Source organism: Sus scrofa, chromosome 14, assembly GCF_054392235.1.
Source record: "Sus scrofa isolate SSC_HxYL_T2T_F1_AM1 chromosome 14, Sscrofa_HxYL_maternal_Yorkshire_Landrace_v2.0, whole genome shotgun sequence".
NCBI classification, from domain to species: domain Eukaryota; kingdom Metazoa; phylum Chordata; class Mammalia; order Artiodactyla; family Suidae; genus Sus; species Sus scrofa.
In genome coordinates, this window is record NC_139396.1 from 140,308,898 (window position 1) to 140,322,065 (window position 13,168).

Sequence of the window (13,168 nt, forward strand, 5' to 3'; positions counted from 1 at the left end):
AATCCTGCGATTTGCCCTGTGGCTGGGGAGCCAGGAAACATTTTTGTTGTTTTTTTAAAAGTGATACAAGCCTCAGGGTATATTGGATCAATGTGCTGCAGCAGCCCAGCAATCTAGCCCTGAGACTGAGAGTACCCGGGCCAGATCAGAAGCGAACCATACAGGTCAGAACCTGTATGGGCACTGAATTCTGTGCAGTCACACTGCTGGCTGTGAACATGGCCCCCAGAGCAGTGGTGCCAATGAGTTAGACGAAAAGCCAAGCCAGGATCACAGTTCAGACTCATTCCAGTGCGGTTCAGAGTCATTCTAGCCCGGGGCCTTCCAGAAGAGAACTGTGAGCTACCCCTCACAGCCATCAGCCACTGGGTCTGTCCAGGGCGTCCAGCCCCAAGAAGCTGTGGGTTTGAGGGAGAGTGAGTAGCGGCTTGGTCTCCACCTCAGCTAAGCACCAGCAGGTGACTTGGCAGGGGTGTACCGCCAATCTCGCTCTCCCTTGGAGCCACGCTTTTTTCCCAGCTTTCTCGAGATACTAAACAAATTACACATGCGAGTTTAAAGTGTACAACAGGATGACCTGACAGGCATACTTTGTGAAAATATAAGGTTAGTTACCACATATAAGGTCAGTTAACACCTTCATCCTTTCCCTTAAGATTTTTGTGTGTCTCTGTGTGTGTGTTGTTGGGGATAACATTTCAGAGCTATTCTCTTAATACCTTTTCAAGCATATAAGGCAGTATAGCCACCAAGCTGTACACTGCATCCCCAGAACTTCATCATCTTATAACGGGACATGTACGCCCTTTGACCAACAGCTTCCCATTTCCCTACCCACACCTCCAGCCAAGGAAAACCACCATTCTAACTCTCAGTTTCTGTGAGTTCATGTTGTCACTCTTAACTCATGTAAACACCTGGAGTTTGAAGTCAGCTGGAGTTTGTGTACTCAGAATGTCAACAAATGCTCTGGGGGAATTTCATCAGATGCATAAAAAAGGTGACTAGAAAGTTATCATCTTCAGCACCATGTGGCCAGATCACCTCTTTGTCCTAGTGATGGGTTACAGGATCATGTTCCTAGTGGCCTGGGCAGGAAATATATGAAACTCTAAATGCAGAATGGATTCGCCTTTCTAAATCATATATGTGGATTATAAACTTGTTATTAGAAAATTGGATCAGCCCCTGGAAGCAAGACTGATAGAGAAATGAATTATAAATAAAACAATATGTGTAACCATTTTCCATTTTAATGTCACTTGATAATTTGATGCTGAAGTTATCAGAGTGCTCATTACTCATTTTCCTGAAGGAAAAGGATGTGTGTGTGTGTGTGTGTGTGTGTGTGTGTGTGTGTAATTATGTACACAGGCAGATAATAATCACTTGGAACACTTGCTTACCAATGCATGGGCTTAAATACTCTGAATTATGATTTCTTGTCCAAATAAATACAATAGTGCCTAAATGTCTCATAGTAAAACCATATATGTATTTATATATACACACTATTTGGCAAATATACTTTTGTCAATTTTAACATGGAAAGCAATAACTGAATTTTTAAATGTTCTGTCCAAACAAGCCTAGATGTGAAAAAAAAAAAAAAAAACAAAGCCTATTTATTTGTTCCTTCTCTCTTCTAACCACCCTTGAACCCACAGCTTCTCTTTGGAGGTAAAAAACCTGTCTGAATACATTTCGTCTACATTCTCTCCAACCTAATCACAGTCGTGCCTGACAATAATGGCTGATTACGCTCCACCTCGGCTCTGCCTCCCACCACCTCCAGCCACCACACAGCTTCTTGTCACCACCTGTTTCTGCATTTTCAAGGCAGGTACTAGGAGGAGATTCATCGTCTGAATGCTCTCCTGATAGGAAGAGACCCCCTTCTTCTGCTCCTTCCTGCTGATGACTGAAGGGAGCCTCTCTGGAACACAGATGAGGGGGAAAAAGGCAAGTGCACCTGATCTAGAGACAAAGCTGAGTACTCTGGGCACTGTCTCCAGCACCCCCACTGACAGGGTCCTCCAAATACTGCCCCAGGGAACTAATTACTACTCTGTTAGGATTCAAGCTTCAACTTGGTAAAGTTCCTTTTGTTAAAAAAAATAAGGCTTTTTTCTTTCTTTATTGTTCTTAAGGAAGTGTAAGCAGGCAAAGGGGGCTGCCTTAGGAGCAGAAGCAGGGAAAGGAAAACGTCTTTGAGACAATCCAGGGAAGTGGATCTTTCATACCTGAACAAACACGTAATCGTCCTGGACAATCAAAGAGTCTGGGTCAATGTAGCCTGGGAAAGGTTTATTTCTGTTGGCCTCTGTGCAGTTCTGCATTCTGCAAGTCAGATATTGTGAATCTGAAAAAAAAAAAAAATGGGGGTAGGGTGATAAGACACATGAGCATGAGGGTCACAGGGGACATCTCCAATTCTTCAAACAAACCTCACGTTCTTTATTAACTACATTACTGTCATTGTTATTGTTAACATTATCATTATCATTTTACTCACTCGTTATCAACACCACCATCACTATGTCTACCAATTCTTGTTATCCTAGAATACTAAATTCCTGTTACATTTTTTCCTCCCGAACCTAAGTGAAAGTATTTTCACAAACTGGCAACAGTGTTTGTGCTTTCACAGTTATTTCTTCTCATTAAGAGGTCCACCTTTACATTCTGACTCCTGATAAATCAACACACATCCATGCAGTCATCAGTCATCTGATGCAGTTGTTATGAACAATAAGGTTCTATGTCATGATCAAGGTTTTTCTTCCACTACTAACTGAAAGTAAAGTAGAACGGAGGAGATTACCAACTCAAAAATGGTGCTCTCATTTCATAGATGAGTAAACCAAGACCTAGCATCTCACCTGAGATTACAGCAGGTGATAACCGTCAGTAGTAATAACTTAATAGATGTGATTTCTGTTGCTGAAAATATATTGTATCAGGGAGGCTGTCCCTGTTTTTCACCCACAGCTATTCTGCCCTCTCTACTAATCAGATGTCACCTCCTAACTAAAAACTCCCTTTGCCTCCTTGCACTCAGAATAAATTCAAGCCCTCCACAACCACTCCTTCCATCTCCCCTCAAGCTCATCTCTTCTCTCCCTGTGATTCTTCTAATCTGACCTACACTTTGTTCAGAAATTTGGCCAAACTTTCTACCGTATCAGAAGTTTTTCATTTGTATGCCCTCTGCCTAAAATGCTTCTCCCCAGGTTGTTTCCAAAGAAGGTCTAGAGTTCAGCCTGCCATGATTACTTTTGATAACACTCCATCCTCTTCATGTCCATCATGGAACTTATCACAATCTAAAAACCACCTTGGTTATGATTTATTTCTGCTCTGCCCCAATCAGAATTTAATCTTCATGAAGACAGAGGAGACCTCTTTTGCTGTTGTTGTTCCCTGCTATACCTCCAGATTCTAACACCGTTCCTGGCACACAGTACCCAATAAATAAATATTCCTTGGCACATGCCACTTTACTGGACTCTATCTTTTTGAGTACAAAAGTAAGTTATATTACCTCTTTTTGATGCTTAATGAATGGGTGAGTTTGATTTTAGGACATCAAAGATGTATGAAGAAATCCACTCTTTCAAATGAAAAAAAATCAGGATGTGATTATTTATGTGCAATGGGAGTAGACAATAGTATGCTGAGCTGGATATAAGGATTCACTAATGATTTCCCTTAAGGAAACATCATCTAATACTTTTACTTAAAGAACTTGGGTAAACTTGTATCCTATAAGGAGTGCCACTAGGGGGCGGCATGCACATTGGCTCCATCTGGCTCTAAGGACAGGAGGAAAGCTTTATCCAAGGTTTTCCTTTATCCCACTGTCAGGTGTGGGTATGGGGAAGCTCTCAAGTACTTTATCCCATCTAGTCCTTCAAAGAAAAACTAAAGAAAAGCCTTCTACAGTGCCTTCCCTATCTCCTTTTCCAGACATCCTGATAGTTTCATTTTAGGGCATAACTCATGACCTGTATCCTTGAAAAGAATGTCTGGGACTCATCCTTTTCCTAGATGGTCTTCTTCACTGCACACATTTTTTTTTTTTTGTCTTTTTAGGGCCACACTTGCGGCATGTGGAAGTTCCCAGGCTAGGGGTTGAATTGGAGCTGCAGCCACTGGTCTACAACACAGCCACAGCAATTCAAGATGGGCGCTGCACCTGTGACCTACACTGCAGTTTATGGGAATGCCAGATCCTTCACCCCACCATGTGAGGCCAGGGATGGAACCTGCATTCTTGTGGATACCAGTCAGGTTGTTAACCCACTGAGACACAATGGGAAACGTGCCCCTCTGCCAACAAAGTTCACACTCCATCAACCCTTTTACAGCTTTTAGTTGAGTTCTGTTTTTCAAAAGGTGTCTCAGGGTCATATATAGGGAGACTGGCATCCATGAGACCTGGGCTTGAATTCTGGTGTGGTCACTTCCTAGCTGCATAATGCAAAGGAAATCGCTTCATCTTCCTGAGTCTTGCTACCTGCATCCATTAAATGAGGATGCCAAGGTTAACGATCTCATAATTTGGCTCCAAGAATTAACAGAAATAACCTATGTTAAATGCTTTGAAACTGAAAGTTGTACAAATGTCAGGTGTTACTATCAACAATACTATGCCTGTTTTCTCTTTTGGTACTTTTCATAATGATTAAATCAGTGTGAGGTACACAAGTTCCTCAAAACAAAACAAAACAAAACAAACAAACAAACAAACAAAACACACATACACACACAAAAAAAACCCTGAATTTGAGTATTCCAGTTATATTTCACTATCGAGTACTGTCGGTGACCTGCCCAGGGTCCATTCCCCCTCTGCCTCTTTGCCAGAAAAAACAGTACTGGATCTGATGACTTGTCTTTCTTCCACATGACTCAGAAGTTCTGACATGCATGGAATAATCCACTTGGGTCTGTGCCCACTCAATGTCTTCCTATTCTACTTTTCACTGTTTGCTTTAGGTGAGCGCATTTAAACTAAGTTCTAATACATAAGAAGTGAGAGATCTTTAAAGGGGCTACAGGGAGGCACAACAAAAGACCCTCTTCTACCACCAACCACACTGTGTCAGTGTGATGTTGGGACAGCTCCAGCCTTCTTGCACATACAGCTAAGTTTACATAAAAAGTATGACACAGAGATAGAACGAACCTGTTTCTGATGACATTACTGAGTACATGGTTACTGACTGTACTGAACCTACAGCTGCCTTTTCTCCGTGCTTCTACTTATGTGAGATAAGGAATAAAAGCAATTGACTCAAAGATTCCTAAAGTCTCAGGCTTCAAATCACAAAAACAACTTTCAATTAGACTTTCTAAGACTGCCATCTAATGAGGACTTCTTGATGAATACACAGTGCTTATTTCATTTGCAATGTATTTAATACTTTCTTAAAACCTCAACTTCTTCTTTAAAGGTCTCTGAACAAACATAAGACAGAAAATATGAAAATAAACTTTTCAGTAGTTCCCTGGTGACCTAGCGGTGAAGGATCCGGAGTAATCACTGCTGTGGCTCAGCTTTGATCCCTGACCCAGGAACCTGCATGTGCTGCAAGTGTGGCCAAAAATAAATATAAATATGTATATATATAAACTTTTCATATTTATAACTCAACTGTACAGAAATCATGAATCTGAGGGATTTGAGGAGAAATTAAAAGAACAAGGAAACTAATACATCTGTTGAGCATCTATGTGTCTGGTATCCTAATGCATGTTCACATTTAACCTTAACAATACCACAGAGTATATTTTATCAACTGATTGTGCAGATAAAGAGAAGGAAGCTCAAGGAACTTATAGAAATGGCAGTATGGGGTTTCAAACTATGTCAGCCTGACACCAAGTCTGGTTTATTTCCACTGTGTTGCATAAAAGACCCCAGAAAATGTGGGGTCAATTTTTGTTAAGTGTATTTTGGCTTCTAACTACTAATGGATACACCTAGATGCAAATAAATAAATAAATAAATAAAAGACGATTTGTACATTTCTATTTTTCTGGGGGTAATTTGGCAATGTGATCAAATACCTTTTGACCTTTGTTCAGTACTGAAAGTTCTACTTGAAGAAGTAATTAATGATGTATGTCAAGATGTAGCTACTTTGGTAGCTGTATGGTGCTGTTTATAAAACATAAAAAACAAAATGGCCAACAATTAGAGAAACAGCTAAATAGGCTGTGGATCATACAGAGCCTGCTATTAAAATTCTGCTTCTGGAGTATATATGATTTACAGAAATGCTGAATACATTTTATATCACAAAAATAACTTAACCATTAATAATGTTATATTGATGTCAATTTCTTAGTTTTGAAAAATAGAGCACGGTTGTCTAAGATGTTAACATTAGGGGAAGCAGGCTAAAGCTGCACCATCTTGGTAACTTCTCTGTTTATCTAAAACTATTCCAAAATAAAAGTTTTTTTAAAAAGTAGGTTACCAAAATACGTGCATATGGACCCAATTTGGCGCAAGTGGTATATATAGATATCTACATATGTATGTTTGCATGGGAAAAGTGAATAAAAGATATATATGAGATGTCACCTAGCAGAGAGGCAGTGGTATGAGAGAAGCAGACAACCAAGGTGCAAATCTCTAGTCCGCATCTCTCAGGGGAAGGGGCCGAGGCTCCCTGTGGGTTTCAGCAGTCCTACTCACAAGAATTAGAGAATCATTTCTAATGCCTCTGCATGTCCTAGCTTCCTCCCCTCCTCAAGCCACCAACTGAGGCAGAGTTATGCCGTGAGCTGAGAATTACAAAATGGACTACTGAGGGGTACAAGAAAAGCCCTGGGAAGAGGTCCTGAAACCACCATTTCTTGCTTAGTGTGGCTCAAAGTGAAGTTTGCAACCTGAAGGGGAAATGATGAATTCCCAGCCGCCTGCCGGTGGTAAAGTGCTCCTGGTTTGTTCTCTTTCCCCTCCTAATGGAAACAGAAAGAAATTGGCTGTACTTCATAATGAGGGACCAATCACTCTTTCTTCCCCTAGGGGCTTGCTGTAATAGCATTAAGTATGATGAACTCTTTCCATATTCAATTCTGGTGAGTGTATGATGCGATTCCATAGGAAGTATCTTGTAATTTGGCATTAATTAACGTCAATTAATGTAGGCAACTGCTAGACTTTAGAATTAATTTCATTACTTTCCCCACACAGATGTTTTCCTTGCCACAGGTAATTAGGACACTGTGCTGCTCTTTTTAAGCAGCCTCGTTCTCTGCAACAGCTGCTGCTTGGAATAATGCAATTCCCATGCCCCCAATCTGTGCTGCACTAAAGAAAAGAAGCTGCCTTTTAAAGGCTAGATGTGAAGCAGAGGAACAGGGGTTTAAATGCAGGCTCAAGGCCTGTTAGCTTGGTAGATCTAAGCAAATCACTTTACCTCCCAAGTCTGTAAAATGGGAATAAACAGGCACCATCTTTCTGGTGGTTGTGAGGACTTCAGTCAGGACTCAAGAAAGGTGTTCAGCCAGGGTCTGGCTGGACTGTGCTCAAATAATGGGAACTGTGCCCCCATGATCAAAGCCCCCCTTTCATCACCAGTACTGCTCACTGTTTCTCAAGGGAACCAACTATTACGTACTACAGATTTCTACCTGAGACCATCTTTCTTCCTTCCTTCCTTCGTTTCTTTCGTCTTTTTAGGGCCACACCTGTGGCACGAGGAGGTTCACACATGTGAACCTAAGGGTCAGGGTCAAATCAAATTGGAGCTGCAGCAGGGTCCAAATCAAGGGTCAAAGTCAAATCAAAGGTCAAGGTCAAATCAAAGGTCAAGGGTCAAATCAAATTGGAGCTGCAGCAGCCAGCCTATACCACAGCCACAAGAATTTAGGATCCAATCCAAGCCAAATCTGTGACCCACACCACAGCTCACAGCAACGCTGGATTCTTAACCCACTAAGTGAGTTCAGGGATCAAACTCACGGATACTAGTCAGGTTCGTAACCCACTGAACCACAATGGGAACTCCAATATCTTCCTTTATATTCATTTTGGGGGGGTTCAGATTAATGCTATTTTTACAGTAACTTCTTTAAAACACCAAAGATATTCTCTGTGTATAATTAACAGATAATAAACAGTCCATGCAGGCAGGTGAAGTAGTTGTTGCGGCAGAACTGGAAAATACCTAGGGCTCTGAGGAGGGCAGGCAGTCACCTTGGCGCTCAGCACCCAGAGCAGCCTGCTGGCAGCCACGTTTGTCGGTCAGGGTCTCCCTCCCCTTCGAGTGAAGTTCTAGGTCTGGGCTCTGTCCGTCACATGCTATGTGACCCTGAGAAGGTCATTTACCAAATGAGGCTTCAGACATTTTCTCCATAAAACGAGGGTTCTTAGAATTAAAAAAAAAAATAAATTTTCAAAGTCAGATGACTGACTTCAGGGTCTGACACATTGTTGCCATATTTTAGCCATTGAAACCTGTTTCCTTCTCACTCTTCCCCAACAAACAAAGCTCTATGATGCTGCTGGCCCCTGTGTTTCTCCAGGGCTCTTCCCTTTTCTAAACCCCACGTGCATTCCTGGCTGGCACCTCATGCTCATTTGGAGAGCTCCCTTGCTTTCAACTGCCTTTTCTTTTCCTATTATCCTATCTAAATACTTCCTGAGCCTTCTTCTGGAGAGTTTTTCCTGAGGCTCAGGCAGACCTCTCCCTTCCCAGAATGGCTCTATTGACAGCAACTGCAGCATTAACCTCCAAAATAACCAGAGCAACCTCTCCTCTGGGTCAGGAACTGTGCTTAATGGGATCATATACCATGCTTTTTTTTTCTTTTAAACTTTGTAAAAAATCCAGAGAAAGGTACTTTTTACAGGTGAAGAACTCCATATTTAGGAGGAGATTTGTACAAGCTGATATGCTACTAGATGATGAAGCAAAAACTGTATTGATGATTGCCAGAACTCTATTCATTGATTCTACCATTTAACACATTTAAATAGCCCCAAATCCTTTCATATGCCTTCATGTTGTAAAAGTTTAATTTTAAATAAAACCATAAATTATGCCAGCAAGATTAAGCACTTTAAAAGTCTCCTTCGCTCCCCCCATTAATTTTCAACTTTAAAGAAGTTTTTAAAGCCCATACATCTGTATATAAATTTTTTGTTCTTTCTACCATCCTAGTATTTATTCTAGAACATTCCTATTAATGTTCCCACCAAACACACACACACACACACAGGTGTACACATGTCAACAAAATTGTGCTCAAATAAATTTCATTCCCATCAGGATCTTAGAGTTCTCTGTAACAGATACTAGTTAGAAACCGAGATCTTCCTAAGAGAAAAAGAGAAAGACAAATATTATATGGTATCACTTATATGTGGAATGTAAAATATCACACACATGAATTTGTTTATGAAAAAGAAACAGACTCACAGACACAGAAAATTGACTCGCAGCGGCCAAGGGGGAGGGGGCTTGGGGAGGGATGGATTGTGAATTTGGGATTAGTGGTTGCAAACTATCTACACAGGATGAATAAACAACAAGGTCCTACTCTAAAGCACAGGGGACTACATTATCCTGTGATAAACCATAATGGAAAAGAATATGAAAAAGAATACGTATAACTGAATCACTTTGCTGTATAGCAGAAATTAACATGACACTGTAAATCAACTATATTTCAATAAAATAAATTTTTAAAAAAAGAACCTGAGATCTTCAAGAGTGAGACTCCAGCCTCAGCCCCTGAACGACTATATGGAGGACAAAAAATTTCTGGGAAAATGATAAGATTAGATCAAATGTTCTCCTTGGCATGAGGAGCCAGTGGCATCACTCTCTTCTAGGGAATCTCTTGATTTTGGTCCAGTGTAACTTTCTAACTCTTATCTTGTATTGCTACCTATGGACATTCAGGAGGTCATGATTATTACATGGAAAGTCTGGGGTCACACAGTTTTTGCCAAATGCAGGACTGCGACCTGGGGACAAGAGAGAGAACAAGAAGATAGAATAATTTAGTAGAATCCAGAAAATCACTTACCAAGGATGATGCAGTGGAGTGAGTGTATCCTGGGAGAGGTGCAAGTACAGGTGCTATGGGCCCCCAGGTGAGAGGCATCTAACCTTCGAGCCTCTACAGATGGCCTACTCTGTGTCAGGACTTCTCCTATGACTCTGTCTTTATGCTACTTGATATCACACAGAGCTGTAGGCCTGTTGTGCACTCATGGCCTATAGAACACTTGAGAATACAGACTATTTTACCATTGACTCCAACTCTCAGAGGGACAACTACCTGGTCCAGGGGAGGGGGGTGGCGTGAGCATGGGGACAGCCATGGAAAAGCTGACAAAAACTTGGAAGTTTGCTTGGAACTCTGCCTGGGAGAAAGCACCATTCCTGAAAGCAGGAGCACTGGGCCAGAGCAGAGGCCTGAGAGAGAATGGGAGATGGGCCTGGGGAAGGGGGGCCATCTGTTTTGTGGGAAAACCACACTAGAACACCAAGCTGTCCATAAGGTCACACCTGGCCATGAAAACCCAAAAAGCACATTTGTTCCAGAAACTTTCCAAACTAAATTTTACAAAGAAAAGGGGCAGGGTAGGGGAGAGGAAGAAAAAGAAAAAGGGAAAGAGACGATGAAAAGAACAAAGTAGGAAAGGAAGAAAATAGGAAGCGGGAGGGAAGGGAGGCAGGAAGAAATGAAAGTTTTGTGCATGGTGGAGAAAATATGTAGCATGTCTTCCCCAGGGCTTTTTGAAGGGAGGGACATGCAGTATTTACTTATATATGTTATATGATTAATGCCAGGGCAGAAAGTCAGTTCAAGGCACAGCCTCTGAGACATGTGGGTATTTCAATCCACTACTTCTTCACTTACTTTCTGTTTGTATCACTTTTAATACTGAATATCATACTTGAAGCATGATAAATGTTCAGTAAAGATCAATAAGGCATAATATTTGCCTTCCAAGGTGATATAAACACAAAGGGACAACACATTTGCCTGCCCTCTCTGTCCTCCAGTCACCTTGCCTCCCTTCTATACCTCAGCCATGCCAAGCATGCCCAGATACTCAACCCTTCACACATGCTGTTCCACCTGGCTGGCCCAGGTCTCTTCCTTATTTCCATAAGGACTTGGCTGAAATACCAAATGCCATCTCATCAGAGCTTCCTTCTTTGACAGCTCTCAATCACTCCCTGGCTAGACTTTGCTTTATTTTGCGTCCTAGAACTTATCACTGTGGAAAGTAACATAATGTCTTTTCTATCAAAGGAAATCTTGGTTACTCCATTTTGCTCTGGTTTTGGCTGCGACCTCCCCTCCTCTTTCCCTCTTCTCCCAGTAACAATTTGTTTCAAATTAGCCAACTGGGAAGAATGTGCACCCTGACCTGACCTATGGAAAGGGGACAGGTAAAGCACCTGTATTAGGGATAAATAGGGGAGGGTCCTTTGTTCGGTGTGTGCGCTTTTTGGAGTACCCGCACCCTTCTGCAGAAGTAAAGAACCTTGTCGAGATCTCCCGGTGTTCATGTGTTTCATTTTTCGACTCTGATGATCTGAGCCATGTCCCCAACATCGCCACCTGGCATTACGCATTTGCTTATAATCTGTCTCCTCTAACTAGAAGGTAAACTCTACAAGGGCAGGGCTTTTGCAACTTCCCCTACTATACCTTATTCTAGAAGGGCATCTGGCATAGCATGGATGTCTAACTATGTTTTTCAAATGAATGGCTAATAAATAGGTCTGGAGTGAACCAGACCCAGCTTCAAATTTTAGTCCTTCAGCAATGGCAAAAGTGTTTAATCACTGTAGCCTCATTTTTCTCAGCTGAAGTGAGGAAAATAATAAGAAGCCTTATTTCCAAGCATTGTTCTAAGTAGAGCAGCTAAAAAGTATCTAGTGCAGAAGCATCATATAAATGATAGGAATATAATGCATGATTGTAGCACCTTTGTTGCTTGAGAACATATAGGGCAAAGAAGAGATATGAGTGAGTGCCAAGATCTTTATGATGCTACCTTTTAAATTTTGTTTTAAAGCATGAGTCAGAAGTATGAGGAAATTTCCAAACCCTTAGAAACTGCCACACATCCATGGTATATGGACTGGTACTGCTGAGTCCTGGGGGAGCCTGAGAACCCTGGAGAAAGCCAGTCCTTTGCCCTAGAATTAAGATCTGGAGATGACAAGTTTCTTCTCTGTGCTCACATCCTTGGGAAATAAAGGCACAAACCTCCTCACAGAGGGTGCAGGGAATGTAGCACGAAATGGATACAAAGGACCTAATTTGAAAGCTGCCCAGCTGAGTCAGTTACTGCACTGTCACTGTCAGGTTTTTCCTTGTTGAGTGGGGAGGCCTGTGTTATCTTATTTCATGCTTTTCTTGTTGGTTTTCAGGTCTGTCTTTAGCTGCTACATCAGAGAGGCCAAGTAGAAATCAATAGTGGTTGAAATCAAGAGACTTAGGCAATATGAAAAATGGGGTCAGAACAACACTATTAGAAAGACAAAAGTGTTAGGTGCTGGCGGATTAAGCCTGGATGCTTGATCTGGGGACAGAAAGGAAGGGGGAGGGTATCTGCTAAACATGTCAGGAAGTAGTAGGGACCTTTTAGAATCTGAAGCCAACCAGAAATGCAAACTTCTAACCTCCCCCCAGGCACCACCCTAGAAGCTACTAAATACATTAACTGTTTGATGGAGAAGGTAGGTGAAGGCTATGAAATGCGTAGTCTAATAATCCAGCGGGTGTACTTGTGTTGGGACTCTGGCTGGAGCAGGGGTGGCAAGTGTGGTATTTTTAGATTTGCATAAAAATACCAGTGTTGCTGTTCTCTAGGAACATTAAAGAGATGTGATATCTCTTGAAGGTTCACTGAAGACGAAATACAAACAGCCAAGAAAAATAAATACAAATTCTTAACATCATTCTTAATTAAATAAATGCAAATTAAAACAATAAGGACATGCCACATTTTTGCTCAGCAGATGGGTTATGTTTAAAAAACTTTTCATAATATTATGGACTATTGAGAGCTTGCAAACACAGGCACTCTCATATTCAAAGAGTATGTAATGAGGAGCTTTCGTTGTAGCTCAGCAGTAATGAACCCAACTGCAAACCATGAGGTTGCGGGTTCGAT

The 13,168-nt window shown here is 41.5% G+C and overlaps 1 protein-coding gene across 7 annotated transcripts in view; it reads right to left on the reverse strand.

Annotated features, from left to right (window-relative positions):
• The window catches only part of SORCS1 (sortilin related VPS10 domain containing receptor 1), a 531,938-nt gene that overhangs the window by 124,564 nt on the left and 394,206 nt on the right, over window positions 1-13,168 (reverse strand). For all 7 annotated transcript variants that reach the window (XM_084993370.1, XM_084993369.1, XM_084993368.1 and 4 more), the window contains exon 7: window positions 2,244-2,362. In XM_084993370.1, coding sequence (XP_084849496.1) covers window positions 2,244-2,362 — 119 coding nt within the window. The remainder of the gene's footprint in view (window positions 1-2,243; window positions 2,363-13,168) is intronic.